Source organism: Chanos chanos, chromosome 8, assembly GCF_902362185.1.
Source record: "Chanos chanos chromosome 8, fChaCha1.1, whole genome shotgun sequence".
Lineage (NCBI taxonomy): Eukaryota > Metazoa > Chordata > Actinopteri > Gonorynchiformes > Chanidae > Chanos > Chanos chanos.
Window position 1 is genome coordinate 15,652,516 of NC_044502.1, and position 17,512 is coordinate 15,670,027.

Below are 17,512 nucleotides of genomic sequence, written 5' to 3' on the forward strand. Positions count from 1 at the left end.
AATATAATCCCTGAATATATGTAACTCCTGAATATGTATATTTGCCTTGCAGCCAGTAAGAAAGTACGAAGCCTGGATGATATGAAAGTTGAGGATGAGGACGATCCTCATGATTATGAGTACATCGATGAAGAAGAGCTTGAAAACATACGGAAAAAATTCAGTGAACAGTCCATTCACAAGACTGCGCCGGGGAAGCCCAACAACACAATATGATTACACTGTGTAATCCAATAGAAACAAACACACACAAAAGGCCAGAAAGAATGACCTGGGATAGTGACATTCTCTTTTAAATAACAATTTTTTTTAATCTGAATTGCAGTTATTTTCACACTCTATAAAATCAGAACTGTTTGATTGGCAGCCAATATATCAGTATATAATCTGAGCAGCCCATCACTTAAGCATGCCTAAAGACCATCTGTGCTGACTCTTCTGTGATTATGAAGTTATGATTAATTTTTAGAACTGAAGTAATCATTACATATTGTTACACATCATCTACAACTGATATTAAAAATGGATCAGATCTGATATCATTTGTAGCATCCTCTGAACAGTATATTTTTAGGTATTCCTCTAATGTTTTAAAGCACACTGAGTGTAGTTCCGTGTGTAATAGTATTTTAGTGCAGTGTAATGTTAGTTACACTGCTAAGCTGTGGTTATACTTGTACTCTAGACCTCATTGTATGATTCTATGTACACTGCATTGTGGTCTTTGAGAACTCCCGTAGATCTAACCTGTAACACTGTAGGAATCAGCCCTGTGTTGCCACTGTATGTAAATGATGCAATGTTTACCACAAATGATGACATGTAAATTATATCAGTCTTGCCACAATTTCTCACCCTGCTATATGTTTAATCAGTCTAGGCTAATATCAAACTTTGAATTATGCAATGACTCTTTGACCCTTCAAGTCTGTTGGACCAACTTTGATGTGAATCAAAAACAGGGACACGCGTCTTTTTGGGGGTAGAGTGATTTTATTGAGAACTGACATTGCTGAAGACATAGAGGGAGTGTTGCTGTTGGCTTGCTGTGGTATTAGCAGCTGCTGATCATATCAACCATAATTGAGAATGTGGTGGACAAAGCGAATTTTGGATCCACAAAGAGCTGCTGCATCAGGACTTGACCTTTTTCCCGTGTCCTGGCGGAGCACATGGCATTGCGCCAGAGACGAAGCAATGAATTCTGACCTGTAAGAGGACCCATAGTGTTAATACATGCACTATTGATAACTTGTGTTTATCTGAATGTATGAAGGGACCGCTGGCTCTGACTTTATGAGGAAAGAGTTGCACCTACTCTAATTAGCCACAAGAGGGAGACAGATGTATTGTTTTGGGCAGAGCCATTTTTTTATTTCACCTTGAATTTCTGCGCTCATTCATTTGTGTCTGTCTGTGGTGTCCAAAAGAAACTGAATCTGCTAGGCTCTACTGAACAGGTAGTGATTGTGAAGACCAACATATGAGGACTAATGTGTCTCTTTATACTGTAACCCTCAATTACAAAACAGTCTCTCCTTTACATGATGCTAAATGCTGACATGTATGATTATGACCTCATATAACAGCTTTGTGTCACATATGTCTGTCTCTCTGATGATAGAATTGGCAGTTTTACAGATGTGACCACACTTCAGCTCAACCCTTAAATGAGACGTGTTTGTTCATTTTTACTGATCATAATAATTCATCCATCCATCCATCCATCCGTGTACTTACCGAGTAAGCTATTCATTCTGTTCATCCAGCTGAAGACGTACAGGGCATGGTTCTCGTCGATGCTTAAGTCAGGGATATTTGGTGCGTTGTCGCCTTCCTGCAGAATTCGACTGGGCATAGGACTCAGGTAGACCTGGATGTTCTCTATGCTGGTGTGAAAGTGGAAAGAACTCCCGTACTCGATTGATTCCCGCCAGCTTTGAGTGAAAGAGACTTCTTGGCTTGAGTAAGATTTCAACCTACGATACACAGGAAGACATAACACATGGCACAAACTGTCAGTAACTATGCGCATGGATTCTCTGATCTTATGTTTGTGTTTGCTGGATGAAAGGACAAGGGTTAAGGCTGTGTTCCCTGGGTCCAGCTCTCAGGCCAGGTGGCTTTATCTGTTTACCCTTTATCAACATAACTGAAAGTCCTTTTTTTAAGACTTAGGAGGATCAGTTGAGGTCTATATCAACTTAATGTTGTACTGTGGGTCTGAAGGACAAACCACAAACTTACAAAAATGAGATCCCTCCATTTTAGGCACCATAAACTCTTCCCTGCTCTCTCTGTCTCTCTTTTCAGAGAGTGAGTTAGTGTTACTTACTTCTCAGAGCAGCTTTTGAAGGCCACATCAATAGACCCAAGCCTAGCTGCCCACATGAGGCCCAGAATCTGGTCTTTCTTCTCAAAGTCAGGGATGTCTGAGCTACTAATGGTTTTCAGAGACTGCAAGAAAACAGCTAGCATCACAACACAGCTCATCTTGACATTGTAATAGCATCTAAAATAAAAATTTGTTTCACACTTTGACATGATTTCGTTGTGTTGTTGTGGGTGATGGATGGATGGAAAAAGTAAAAAAAAAAAAAGAGCTGGAATCTGAGTCATACCTTGAAAAAGGTCTCCCATTTGTTCATCAACTCTGGCATTTTTGTGGAGCAATCGGAGAAAGTTGTGCAGTATTCCTGGGAACCGTCAGCAGGTGCCTGAATCTGGACCTGAATCTGACCATCCCCAATAATTCCCGTATGAACTGCAGCCAGGAATGGGAGGGCGGACACATGGTAATTCACACCTGGAGAGATCGGGAACAGTAAGGGTCACCATCAGAAACAAGCGACGTGTGAACATACTGGATATATGATTTTATGAATATGTGAGATGTTATGATTTCATATGTAGCCCCTACATATTATTTATCCACCCTGTTCATTAATTTTATTTAAATTTTTTACATGGTGGTATTGACAGCAAAGGCTGCTTGAAGTTTGTAGCTGGTTTGCTGCAGGTTTGACAGGCTGGTATATTGGGGGCAGGTTTGACAGGCTGGTATACTGGGTAGTGGGGATGATGTTGGGAAGCCATACTCACAAGACCACCAACTCTTTGTGGAGATACACATGGGGTCCTCAGCATGTCCGCATGTGCTGGCACCGGTAGGGTCTGCCAGTCGACCTGTAAACAGCAGTGTATGCTTACGTTGCCGTCTGTGATTTGGTTCAGATTCTCTCACCACAAGAGCTTAACTGCATTTGTGTAAAATGAGCTACGTTATTTTCAGCATAAATACTGTGGTCATTTATCTATTTCATGACATGTTTCTCGATATTTACATGATGTCAGTACACATAGTATTTCAATTCCATTCCATTCCATTCCATTCAGTTTGATTCAATGCAATGCAATGCGACACAGTACAATTCAACTTTATTATTCTGAAAGGAGCAATTACAGGAAACGAATTGGGAGAGAGAGAATGTACCTGTTTTTAGTTTCCAGCCCAGCTGCATGGGGAAGACCCATAATGGACTTTCTTTGGGCCCAGGCCCCATGGAGCCCATGTACTGATCCGTCTCCTTCAGTAGGACCCTGTACATGGCCATCCTGTGCCTGAAGTCCCAAGGGTTGATGACAGTCACGCCATCAGCTGTTGGCAGTTCAGACAGATCTGACGGAGCCTTTTCCCATTGAATGGGGTAACCATTTTCCGTCACTTCTCCAGCTTCAACCAGCAGAACCAGCAAGGCGACTGCAGCCACTGTCCTAAAGTAAGACATGTTGATGTGTGCAAGGTTTAGCTTTTTTCCCCTATGACTGGTGTCAGATGGACCAGGGCTTTTATAGAGGGACGAGACGGTGGACTTTAATCAGAGAACACAGGATAAACATAAGACCGAATGAGATTAAACTCAGTAACCTTAGATCTAAACGTTTATGTTGAGGCGAAGGCGGACGGTACATGTGTGAGAATATGCACATACGTGTGATTTCAGCAGATAAGTGGTACAGTGCCAGCAAAGCAGACATTACATATGTAAATGACCTTTGTTCATGTCATTTGCTGATGCTGGACATGTTACTTACATGTTACATGCTCTTGCCAGTGGATCTACATATGATATATGTGCCTTGTACATGTACGCGCATGCTTGCACACACAGACACACAGACACACACACACACACACACACACACACACACACACAGACACACACACACACACCCAGAAGCATGTAGAGATTAAATGTTGTGATAAATCAGATAGGATCCTTTGAAATTGATCACTAGCTCAGTGATGTAATAATAATAATAATAATAATAATAATAATAATAATAATAATAATAATAATAAATTTAGCAAGTTCTTAGAAAGACTCTTATCGTTTGAGGGGATGGGTACACACAGGCAACAACCACGTAGACCTGTTTAGACCACACTTAAATTAAATTAATACTGCATTATACAACATCATGTACAGTTCAGTGAGGTTCAAGCAATAGAGAGTCAACACTATATTCTGAGAGGTAAAAATTTTCTTGGTGGACAATATGTAGTGGTTTTAATGGAATTTGATTGTATATTTCAGATGAAAGGTGTTATTTGAGAAAAACATTTTTCTATATAATTCTGAAGGAGGTTATATGAGAACTTTTGGGAATGACTTATGTTTCAGGCACTTGTCATGATGGTGTATTTGTGATGGTGCGTTTGTGATGATGTGGTGTGTTGCTCTTGTGGTGTGTTGCTCTGGGTGCTTTGCTGTCACCTAGTGGCCACTTTTTTCAAAGTACACTTGAAAGTACACAGCGACAGCAAGCAACAAAGCGGCCGGAAGTCATTCATTTTCAATGGTCGCTTGGCTACACTGAGCGACGTGGTGCAGCAAGTCAGCTGGCCACAAAATCGTCGCGACTCAGCGGCAAAAGAAAGTTGAGCAAAGTTCAAATGAGCAGTGAAAGAGTCGAGCAACGGCAATCAGAGGGCAGATTTGCTCTGAAACGTTTCCTGAAACTAGTTCTTATAATAGCATCTTAGTTCCCATAGTCGACATGGAGGAGAAACTAACTGCGGCTGTTGCTGGCTTTCGTGTACTTTACGATGCATCCCTGTCCATTTACAAGGACGTTAATAATAAAAAAAAATGACGCATGGAGGCAGATCTCCAAGATTGTTGGGATAAGTGGTGAGGTTTAATCAAGTGAATGGCAAATTTAAGAAAATACAAAAATACAACTCCACAGTGAATATAGCTGATGATGTAAATACAACAAATAAATAAATATAAAATATAATATATATATTTATAAATTTATTAGTAGGCCTACACACTTTTTTTTTTTTTAGAAAACTGATGTATTTCCTGTCAATACATTTGCAGCCCACTTCCTCAAAACTACGTTAGCAACGCCCACAAGCTGGTTGCAAGCAACAGCCAGTCAACAGCAGCACAGCGGCTTGGCGACGTAAAGTCGCTACTGGTTTTACTGGTGGTATTACAGCATCATAAACATTAAACTTTTGGGGGATTTCACAACAGTTTCAAATGCCCACCTCCAAACATTTTTTTGTTTTCCTTTTTTTTTGTTTTTCTTTTCTTTCATTTGTGAGAGTTCTTCTGTTTGATATTTTTAGTTTATCATGCAGTAATCATAAATATCAGCATTGTAGTGTCATTTTGAGTTTACTCATTCCTTTTGATTTTCAAATATTCAGGAGTTACATATATTCAGGGATTATATTTGTATATTCAGCTTTATATGTATATATTTCCTGTTTGGCCCCTCATACATATATAGGTGTGTGAGTGTCTATATATATACATACATGCATACATACATACACACACACACACACACACACACATATACACAAACTGTATATATAAAAACTGTATATGTGTGATATTTGCCTTGCAGCCAGTAAGAAAGTGCGAAGCCTGGATGATATGAAAGTTGAGGATGAGGACGATCCTCATGATTATGAGTACATCGATGAAGAAGAGCTTGAAAACATACGGAAAAAATTCAGTGAACAGTCCATTCACAAGACTGCGCCGGGGAAGCCCAACAACACAATATGATTACACTGTGTAATTCAATAGAAGCAAACACACACAAAAGGCCAGAAAGAATGACCTGGAATAGTGACATTCTCTTTTAAATAACAATTTTTTTAAATCTGAATTGCAGTTATTTTCTCACTCTATAAAATCAGAACTGTTTGATTGGCAGCCAATATATCAGTATATAATCTGAGCAGACCATCTGTGCTGACTCTTCTGTGATTAAGAAGTTATGATTAATTTTTAGAACTGAAGTAATCATTACATATTGTTACACATCATCTACAACTGATATTAAAAATGGATCAGATCTGATATCATTTGTAGCATCCTCTGAACAGTATATTTTTAGGCATTCCTCTAATGTTTTAAAACACACTGAGTGTAGTTCTGTGCGTAATAGTATTTTAGTGCAGTGTAATGTTAGCTACACTGCTAAGCTGTGGTTATACTTGTACTCTAGACCTCATTGTATGATTCTATGTACACTGCATTGTGGTCTTTGAGAACTCCCGTAGATCTAACCTGTAACACTGTAGGAATCAGCCCTGTGTTGCCACTGTATGTAAATGATGCAATGTTTGCCGCAAATGATGACATGTAAATTATATCAGTCTTGCCACAATTTCTCACCCTGCTATATGTTTAATCAGTCTAGGCTAATATCAAACTTTGAATTATGCAATGACTCTTTGACCCTTCAAGTCTGTTGGACCAACTTTAATGTGAATCAAAAACAGGGACACGCGTCTTTTGGGGGTAGTGTGATTTTATTGAGAACTGACATTGCTGAAAACATAGAGGGAGTGTTGCTGTTGGCTTGCTGTGGTATTAGCAGCTGCTGGACATCTCTGTAATGATTGAGAATACAGTGGACAAAGCAAATTTTGGATCCAAAAAGAGCTCCTGCATCAGGACTTGACCTTTTTCCCGTGTCCTGGCGGAGCACATGGCATTGCGCCAGACATGCATTATAGAACCACCTGTAAGAAGACCCAAGGTGTTAATACACGCACTATTGATAACTTGTGTTTATCTGAATGTATGAAGGGACCACTGGCTCTGACTTTATGAGGAAAGAGTTGCACCTACTCTAATTAGCCACAAGAGGAAGACAGATGTATTGTTTTGGGCAGAGCTATTTTTTTTCACCTTGAAATTCTGTGCTCATTCATTTGTGTCTGTCTGTGGTGTCCAAAAGAAACTGAATTTTCTAAGCTCTACTGAACAGGTAGTGATTGCGAAGAGGAACATATGAAATTGACTTTCGCTCTCAATTACAAAACAATCTTTACATGATGCTAAATGCTGACATGTATGATTATGACCTCATATAACAGCTTTGTGTCACATATGTCTGTCTCTCTAATGATAGAATTGGCAGTTTGTGGCAACATTCCTCTCAACCCTTAAATGAGGTGTGCTTGTTCATTTTTACTGATCATAATAATTCATCCATCCATCCATGTACTTACCAAGTAAGCTATTCATTCTTTTCATCCAGCTGAAGACATACAAAGTGTGGTTCTCTTCGCTGCTTAAATCAGGGATATTTGGTGCGTTGTCACCCTCCTGCAGAATTCGGCTGGGTAAAGGAGTCATTAGGACTTTGATCTTCTCTAGGCTTGGTTGAAAGTGGGTGGCAGCCGCGTACTGGGTTGATTCCCGCCAGCTTTGAGCAAAAGAAACCTCTTGGCCTGAGTAGGATTTCAACCTACGATACACAGGGAGACATAACACAGCACAAACTGTTAGTAACTATGCGTGTGGATTCTCTGATCTTATGTTTGTGTTTGCTGGATGAAAGGACAAGGGTTAAGGCTGTGTTCCCTGGGTCCAGCTCTCAGGCCAGGTGGCTTTATCTGTTTACCCTTTATCAACATAACTGAAAGTCCTTTTTTGTAAAATCAGTTGAGGTCTATATCAACTTAATGTTATACTGTGGGCCTGAAGGACAAACCACAAACTTACAAAAATGAGATCCCTCCATTTTAGGCACCATAAACTCTTCCCTGCTCTCTCTGTCTCTCTTTTCAGAGAGTGAGTTAGTGTTACTTACTTCTCAGAGCAGCTTTTGAAGGCCACATCAATAGACTCAAGGTCAGCTGCCCACATGAGGCCCAGAATCTGGTCTTTCTTCTCAAAGTCAGGGATGTCTGAGCTACTAATGGTTTTCAGAGACTGCAAGAAAACAGCTAGCATCACAACACAGCTCATCTTGACATTGTAATAGCATCTAAAATAAAAATTTGTTTCACACTTTGACATGATTTCGTTGTGTTGTTGTGGGTGATGGATGGATGGAAAAAGTAAAAAAAAAAAAAGAGCTGGAATCTGAGTCATACCTTGAAAAAGGTCTCCCATTTGTTCATCAACTCTGGCATTTTTGTGGAGCAATCGGAGAAAGTTGTGCAGTATTCCTGGGAACCGTCAGCAGGTGCCTGAATCTGGACCTGAATCTGACCATCCCCAATAATTCCCGTATGAACTGCAGCCAGGAATGGGAGGGCGGACACATGGTAATTCACACCTGGAGAGATCGGGAACAGTAAGGGTCACCATCAGAAACAAGCGATGTGTGAACATACTGGATATGTGATTTTATGAATATGTGAGATGTTATGATTTCATATGTAGCCCCTACATATTATTTATCCACCCTGTTCATTAATTTTATTTAAATTTTTTACATGGTGGTATTGACAGCAAAGGCTGCTTGAAGTTTGTAGCTGGTTTGCTGCAGGTTTGACAGGCTGGTATATTGGGGGCAGGTTTGACAGGCTGGTATACTGGGTAGTGGGGATGATGTTGGGAAGCCATACTCACAAGACCACCAACTCTTTGTGGAGATACATATGGGGTCCTCAGCATGTCCGCATGTGCTGGCACCGGTAGGGTCTGCCAGTCGACCTGTAAACAGCAGTGTATGCTTACGTCGCCGTCTGTGATTTGGTTCAGATTCTCTCACCACAAGAGCTTAACTGCATTTGTGTAAAATAAGCTACGTTATTTTCAGCATAAATACTGTGGTCATTTATCTATTTCATGACATGCTTCTCGATATTTACATGATGTCAGTACACATAGTAATTCAATTCCATTCCATTCCATTCCATTCCATTCAGTTTGATTCAATGCAATGCAATGCGACACAGTACAATTCAACTTTATTATTCTGAAAGGAGCAATTACAGGAAACGAATTGGGAGAGAGAGAATGTACCTGTTTTTAGTTTCCAGCCCAGCTGCATGGGGAAGACCCATAATGGACTTTCTTTGGGCCCAGGCCCCATGGAGCCCATGTACTGATCCGTCTCCTTCAGTAGGACCCTGTACATGGCCATCCTGTGCCTGAAGTCCCAAGGGTTGATGACAGTCACGCCATCAGCTGTTGGCAGTTCAGACAGATCTGACGGAGCCTTTTCCCATTGAATGGGGTAACCATTTTCCGTCACTTCTCCAGCTTCAACCAGCAGAACCAGCAAGGCGACTGCAGCCACTGTCCTAAAGTAAGACATGTTGATGTGTGCAAGGTTTAGCTTTTTTCCCCTATGACTGGTGTCAGATGGACCAGGGCTTTTATAGAGGGACGAGACGGTGGACTTTAATCAGAGAACACAGGATAAACATAAGACCGAATGAGATTAAACTCAGTAACCCTAGATGTTGGCAAGAGATTCCGCAGTCACTCAGGACGGTGGAATCTCTTGCCATCTTGTGCAGGAAACTGAAAACCCACCTTTTCAGAACTGACCTGTCCCCCACTGTTTAACCTCCCTTTTTATGTCACACACACACACACACACACACACACACACACACACACACACACACACAAAAATCGTCCCTATGTTGCTGGTCTTGTTTTTTATCGTGTATTGTCACAGAATTCCAGGAGCGTGATATTGAGGGTAATTAATCTACAGTCTTATTGTGATCTTTGCTTATGGGGCAATGTGATCTGATTGATGCACTTATTGTAAGTCACTTTGGTTAAAAGCATCTGCTCAATGCCAAATTGTAAATTGTAAATTGTAAATTGTTTATGTTGAGGCGAAGGCAGACCATACTCGTGTAAGAATATGCACATACGTGTGATTTCAGCGGATAAGTGATACAGTGCCAGCAAAGCAGTCATTACATATTTAAATGACCTTTGATCATTTCATTTGCTGATGCTGGACATGTTGCTCACATGTTACATGCTCTTGCCAGTGGATCTACGTATGATACATGTGCCTAGCACATGTACAAGCATACACTTGTACACACACAAACACACACTCAGACACACATGCAGACACACACACACACACACACACAGATGTATTAAATGTAAAGATTAAATGTTGTGATAAATCAGATAGGATCCTTTGAAATTGATCACTAGCTCAGTGATGTAATACTACTACTACTACTACTACAACTACTACTAAATTCAGTTAGGTAGAAAGACTCTTATGGTTCGAGGGAGTGGGTACACACAGGCAACAACCACGTGGACCTGTTTAGACAACACTTTTCAGTCTGTCTCTGTTTGCTTTTTCTAGAAGGCCAAAGAGTCGCACCATCAACTGTTAGCAGTTCAGACAGATCTGACGGAGCCTTTTCCCATTGAATGGGGTAATCATTTTCTGTCACTTCTCCAGCTTCAACCAGCAGAACCAGCAAGGCGACTGCAGCCACTGTCCTAAAGTAAGACATGTTGATGTGTGCAAGGTTTAGCTTTTTTCCCCTTTGACTGGTGTCAGATGGACCGGGGCTTTTATAGAGGGACGAGACGGTGGACTTTAATCACAGAACACAGGATAAACATAAGACTGGATGAGATTAAACTCAGTAACCCTAGATATAAACGTTTATGTTGAGGCGAAGGCGAACGGTACATGTGTGAGAATATGCACATACATGTGATTTCAGCAGATAAGTGACACAGTGCCAGCAAAGCAGGCATTACATATGTAAATGACCTTTGTTCATGTCATTTGCTGATGCTGGACATGTTACTTACATGTTACATGCTCTTGCCAGGGAATATGACTCTTGCCTACATATGATATATGTGCCTTGCACATGTACACGCATGAGTCCACACACACACACAGACGCAGACACAGACACACACACACACACACACACACACACACACACACACACACACACACACACACACACACATATACATATGCATGTAGAGATTGAATGTTGTGATAAACCAGATATACTCCTTTGAAACTGACCACTAGCTCAGTGATGTAATACTACTACTACTACTATTACTACTACTACTACCACCTCTACTACTACTACCACTTTTACTACTACTACTACTACTGCTACAACTACTACTACCACCACTACTACTACCACTATTATCACTACCACTACTACCACTACTACTACTACTACTACTACCACTATTATCACTACTATTACTATTACTACTACTACCACTACTACTACTACTACCACCACTACTACCACTACTAAATTCAGCAAGTTCATAGAAAGACTCTTATGGTTCGAGGGGGTGGGTACACACAGGCAACAGCCACGTAGACCTGTTTAGACAACAGTTTTCAGTCTGTCTCTGCTTCTTCTAGAGGGCCAAAGAGTCAGGCCAAACCCTGCATCTCTAAACAGACTTCTCACTGGGAAAAAAACACCTCACTTGCCAATGTATAAGTAACTGAAAAGGTAAATGACAATAAATAGAAATGAATGATTTTTATTAAGAAGGTAAACACTCAAAATTCTCAACAGGTGTATTTCTATGTACATTTCTGTGACATTTTCTTGGCTATGGCATTCAGATAGGCCCATAAATTGCCTTGGACCAATTACCACCATAGCTCAAAGAACAATCAGGTACATGGGTAAAAATGCAATATTTCTGGCCATTCTGATGTAATACAAGACTAGGAAAGGTTTTAGCAATGCCTGAAGGAATTACTTAACCCCAGGGCAGACTCCTTTATTTTGCCTTTAATCACAATAGGTGTTAACATCTACATAAACAACTGGTTGGCAAAATGCTTGCTTTGACAGACTGTATATGAATAATGAATCCCTTTGCTGTGAGAAGTGTGAAAGATGGCGTGAATGCTAGGGTTTAAGGTCTTCATTTAGTGCCAACACAAACACCTTTAATGAGGTGGCTAACACTTTAATCCAGTGGGGTGCTTGTCAAATGTGTGACATCATTCTGCCATTCTATTGGCTGAGAGAAGTTTTGTTGTGATCTTTGTTGTTTTCTGATGCAATGACATGATGTAACGCTTACCCTTGGGGCAAATCAGGGCACTCCCCAACACTGCTTATTAGAATGGTCAGAAAAATCTAGAATATGAAACAACTTCACTGGTCAACTGAGATACATCTTGTTACTCTGCTTTACAGCACCAGAAGTTGTAGTATGTGTTAGCCTGACCACAGCAGTCCCCTCTGCCTCACAGAACTGCAGAACTGGAGCGTTTGGCTTTGTTCAGATGGATGGCCGACCACAAAGTGCTCCAATCAGTCACAGTCAATAAGTATTAGCTACAGTAGAAGAGACCCAACTGCACCACTGAGAGAAAAAGTTGTTGTTTTAGTGATTAAAATAATTTTAGAGTCAAGAATCAAAATCATGTTAACCAATTCCAGTTGGATTCCAATGAAATAAAATAAAAAAGAATTATGTTAATTATGTATGCTTCCCAGTTCAGATAGTTGTATGAACACAGGCCTCAGGAAAGAAATTGTAAGGGTAAAAAATAACAGATACTGCAAATATATGACATGTTTGATTAGTCTTTAGTTTGATGCCATAGTAACTGTTTTAAGTGAAGAAAGTCTGCACCTTCAAATCAGTGCTGTGAGTGGGCCTTAGACAGAGCCAAAGCAGACCAACATTACATAAGAGAGACATTACATACATTTTGACCTTGGATCTGATAGGGCCATCAACCTGTGGACCATTTAGGCTAGGGGAAAGGATCCCTGTGTTTGTCAACAGAGACAGGGTACACATTGATGTCTGCTGTACTTAGGACAGCTCAAAGAACAGGTTACAGAACAAGTATGCTTAGTGTCTGTTTTTTGTTTTTTATCTGATAAATACGTGGGTACAGTTCTTGTCCAGTGATATGAATCCATAACAAATTTGCTCAAAAAGCAACTCTTCTCTCTCAGTTTGTCCGTTACAGACCCAAGCAACTTTTGTTATGTATTCTACCTCTTACTACCTGACCTGTGATTAGACAAATGGAAAATATAGGAGCTCATATTAACTGCTTACATTACTGTGTCCCACTTAAATCAGATGTCTGTGACAGATACTGGTATCTCTTGTGGTTATTGTGACCACTAGGTGTAACCATTGGGTAACACATTGCCTTTTTTCACACACAAGTGTGCAACTTTTATTTAATCTTTAATCTTATGTGAATTAAAGCTCCAGAAAATTATTGGAAAACTATAAATGACACAACTTAGAAAAACACTTAATTGAAACTGCAGGCCTGGTTATTCTTTTATGTGAGAGTTGAGTGTGAGAATCTGACAGATCCTGAGGCCTCTTGACTCCTTCATAATTTCTAAGTCAGAATGTTGCTTTTCCTGTTAGAATAAATCATTTTCTAGTCCATTCATATATGTAATCAAGAGAGCAGACACAACATCGAGGAGGATTACTGAGATAAGCCCAGTCATTTCAAAACTTACACAATAAGGCTTTTTTCAGAATTGGCCTGAACAAAGCCTTATTAAGTAAGTTTCTTTACTCTCTCTCTCCCTCTCTCTCTCTGATAATGTTTGGCATCTTAGATGTAAACCGTAGGCCACTGAAAGGTTTAAAATACTGATGAGATAAAGGCCTTGGAAACCGCAGTCATTTACATTCTGACTTGGCACTTCAAAACATACACCCATACATTGACCACACACTGACCTACAAGTCTAGTGAGAGTATACACAAACAGCTGTTTGTGGTGAAACAACAATAACACAAAAAAACAATAGCAATTAGGTGAATATAAACATACTATATTTTGTTCACAAAGAGTATTCATCTGAGCTAAAATAAATTTGCATCTGAACTACAATTGCATGGTTCAAAACCTCACACATATATAACACAATATATGTGTGTTTGTGTGTGTGTGTGTGTGTATCTATATCTATCTATCTATCTATCTATCTATCTATCTATCTATCTATCTATCTATCTATCTATCTATCTATCTATCTTTGTGTGTGTGTGTGTGTGTGTGTGTGTGTGTGTTATGACAATTTATGTGGACAGAAATGTAAGAAATGTAAGACGACACAAAGTGTGGTCAATAATGCCTGACATATAAGTGCCCAATGTACCAGTGATTGACAACTTCATACATATGCCTCATGTCAGATTTAAATAGAAATAATTCATATCTTATCCTACTGCTTATATCATGTGTGTCAGTCAGTTGACCTATGCCCACCTGTGTCACATTTACAGAGGAGAGAGAGACCCTATAGCCAGGAGGATAGAGTGCACCTGAGGGCTGGGATATTTCTGCAAACACTAATGACCAGGTCTGGGGTTTAGTGACCATTGGGAAAAGCAGCCTCATGGACCGAAAACTGAGAGTGTTTAGACCACAAAGTATATATCAGGACTCCTCAATACAACGCTGGACTTGGTTCAGATCTACAGCCCAGGTAAGTATAGACAATGTTTGAGAAATTTTACAAATCATACCATGCTTGTTTTCACTATGGTGCATGAATGAATGTTGGACTTATATGTATTCTGTTTCATTCTTTTCAGGCCCTTTGTCTGGGAAGAGAAAAAATCACTTCAGTCAATGGACCTTATACTCAATTTAAGTCAAACCGGAACAGCACAAAACCCCCCTTTTTGTTATGAGTCTTTAAATGGTTCTTGCCATAGGATTGTTTATCCTCTGCAAATACGACTTTCTCTGTACATCTTCTTTGGGGCAATGGTGATTCTTACAGTTTTTGGTAACCTCCTTGTCATTATAACCATTTTTCACTTTAAACAGCTACACACATCAACCAACTATCTCATCCTCTCCCTAGCCATAGCTGACTTTCTAATGGGGGTGTTCGTGATGCCCCCCAGCATGCTGCGCTCTGTGGAAACTTGCTGGTACTTGGGGAACTTCTTCTGCAAAATCCACAGCAGTGTCGATGTCATGTTGTGTACTGCATCCATTTTAAATCTGTCCTTCATCTCAATTGATCGATACTATGCTGTTTGCCACCCTCTACAGTACCGTAGTAGAATTACACCCCTTGCTACAGGCATAATGATTGCAGTCTGCTGGAGTGTCTCTGCCGTAATTGGCCTTGGAATGATATTTCTGGAGCTCAATATCCTTGGCATTGAAGAATTTTACTATAACAATATTGTCTGTGAAGGTGGCTGTATTTTGTTCCAAACCTCAGCTTCCAGCACTGTATCTTCTGTTCTCTCATTTTACATTCCAGGAATTATCATGCTTGGTATTTACCTAAAAATATTCCTGGTTGCGCAGCGACAAGCACAGGCAATCCAAAATACCACAAATCAAAGCAAAACCAGTAACAAACAACCAAGTTTGAGTAAGACGGAGAAAAAGGCCACTAAAACTCTGGCTATTATCATGGGTGTATTTTTATCTTTTTGGACTCCTTTTTTCATTTGTAATGTCATTGATCCAATGATTGGCTACTTAATTCCACCTGTGCTATTTGACATGCTTGTTTGGGTTGGTTATTTGAATTCCACATGCAATCCTATAGTGTATGCGTTCTTTTACAGCTGGTTTAGAAATGCTTTCAGAGTAATTTTACTGGGAAAGGTGTTTCAACCTGATTCTTCAAGGATGAAACTGTTTTCAGAGTGAAAAACGTCTTCCTTTGCTGGCAAGTGTACACCATGATAGAAACTTTGGGTCAAGCTGAACTGAAAAGTCTCTCTGTGTACACAGCTTCAGATGGTTGGGCCTAATACACTTTTAAGTTAATAAGAGTCTGAGGATTGCAAGAGAAATGACTCTGTAGCTCTCAAAGAGCTCAGCAAAAACAAACTTGCATGGACGGTTACATTGTCCCCAAATTGGCATACATTACAATCTCCATTTCAGAGAAACACTTTAGGTGCAACCAGCACTTTTGAGGACTAAATATTAACTGTGTGCAGGGACTGTAGTACATCCTCACAACATAATCTTTCCTGTTTGGTCTTATGATTCCAATGTCAAAACAACAATTTTTCTTCATCAAGCAGTTCTGTGGGTCAAATATTAACTGAATGATAGTGTGTTGGTTATCTTTCCAGCTCTTTTTTCGAAACATAATCACAAGTGTGAAGATGCAAGTTAACATAACAAAATCTTCCTTTACATTTAAAATAAATGCAGACTGTAATGTTAGTGGCATGTAAAAATTTTATGAAGAGGGCATAATCCTCTGCCTTAAAAATGATGTCTATCGAGTAGAGTCTCTACAGCCTGTTAAGTCTAAAAAACATCAATGACATATTTATGGAATTAAGAAAAAAAAAAAGTCAGACAACATTAGAGGGACAAGAGTGTTAAATATCATTATGTTAAAAGGATATTTGTTCTAAATTTTTCACATGTCACAGTCATCCCTGTCATGTAATTGTGTTCAGTGTATTAGCGGTTCACCCACACTTAACTGGCTTGTTAAAATATGCAGATTATTTTTAGTCAGTACAAGAGAACAATGAACAAATTGCTATAGCTGGTGTATAATTACTTCATTTAATTTGAATTCACATTACTACTTTTACAGCATTGATGTACAAACATTTATAAAATCATCAAGCAAAAGTGATCTCTGTTTCTGTGTTGATGGTTGAAGAAAGAGGAAGGGATATGGATAGGAGAAATATGCGTAGAGCTCTACACAGGAGAGAACTTTAGTGAGAACTAGGAAACACTGCCCATCATAGAGGACGCTCCTAAGATTACCACAGGCTGTAATGCTGCCACTTTTCTGATACAAAGTCAATACGTCACCACTTCTTATTTATATAAGGTTAACTGCTATATGGTAATGACATCATTGTTCATTTTTTTTAATAATCACATTCACTTGAATGGTTGCCTTTTCCTTTGCTTTGTTACCAACTTTTTAGTCTCTGTTGATTGCAATCCTTATTACTATCCTTTAGAGCACTCTCATTGGGTACACTGACATGTCATTTAGGGTTAACAAATAATGACAGTATGTATGCTGTTAACCCAGTGGCTCTAAAACTTTTAAGACCAAGTACCACATCTGATCAATGATAATGTAGAAACTCGAGAATGGATGTAACTGCTTGAGTACTCGAATACTCGAGTGCCCTGTGCAACCCCTAACATGTACATGAGCTTGGCTGTTGATATTTTAATTATTTATTTTTGTTCCTTGGGCTGTGGACAGTACCGCATGACAGAG

General features: G+C 39.7%; 3 protein-coding genes across 3 annotated transcripts; 1 reads left to right on the forward strand and 2 right to left on the reverse strand.

The window, feature by feature from the left end:
- Positions 1–1,006: 1,006 nt before the first annotated feature.
- On the reverse strand, positions 1,007–3,821 carry LOC115818910 (protein LEG1 homolog). Its single transcript, XM_030782408.1, has 6 exons — positions 3,494–3,821; positions 3,103–3,186; positions 2,622–2,806; positions 2,336–2,457; positions 1,741–1,979; positions 1,007–1,209 (listed from the first exon to the last, which is right to left on the reverse strand). Exons 1-6 carry the CDS (start codon positions 3,786–3,788, stop codon positions 1,055–1,057), a joined length of 1,080 nt encoding a protein of 359 aa, XP_030638268.1. The 5' UTR covers positions 3,789–3,821; the 3' UTR covers positions 1,007–1,054.
- Positions 3,822–6,825: 3,004 nt separating this feature from the next.
- Positions 6,826–9,624, reverse strand: LOC115818908 (protein LEG1 homolog). Its single transcript, XM_030782407.1, has 6 exons — positions 9,297–9,624; positions 8,901–8,984; positions 8,420–8,604; positions 8,134–8,255; positions 7,550–7,788; positions 6,826–7,057 (listed from the first exon to the last, which is right to left on the reverse strand). Exons 1-6 carry the CDS (start codon positions 9,589–9,591, stop codon positions 6,906–6,908), a joined length of 1,077 nt encoding a protein of 358 aa, XP_030638267.1. The 5' UTR covers positions 9,592–9,624; the 3' UTR covers positions 6,826–6,905.
- Positions 9,625–14,901: 5,277 nt separating this feature from the next.
- Positions 14,902–15,948, forward strand: LOC115818872 (trace amine-associated receptor 1-like). Its single transcript, XM_030782372.1, has one exon. It carries the CDS (start codon positions 14,902–14,904, stop codon positions 15,946–15,948), a length of 1,047 nt encoding a protein of 348 aa, XP_030638232.1.
- Positions 15,949–17,512: the final 1,564 nt, after the last annotated feature.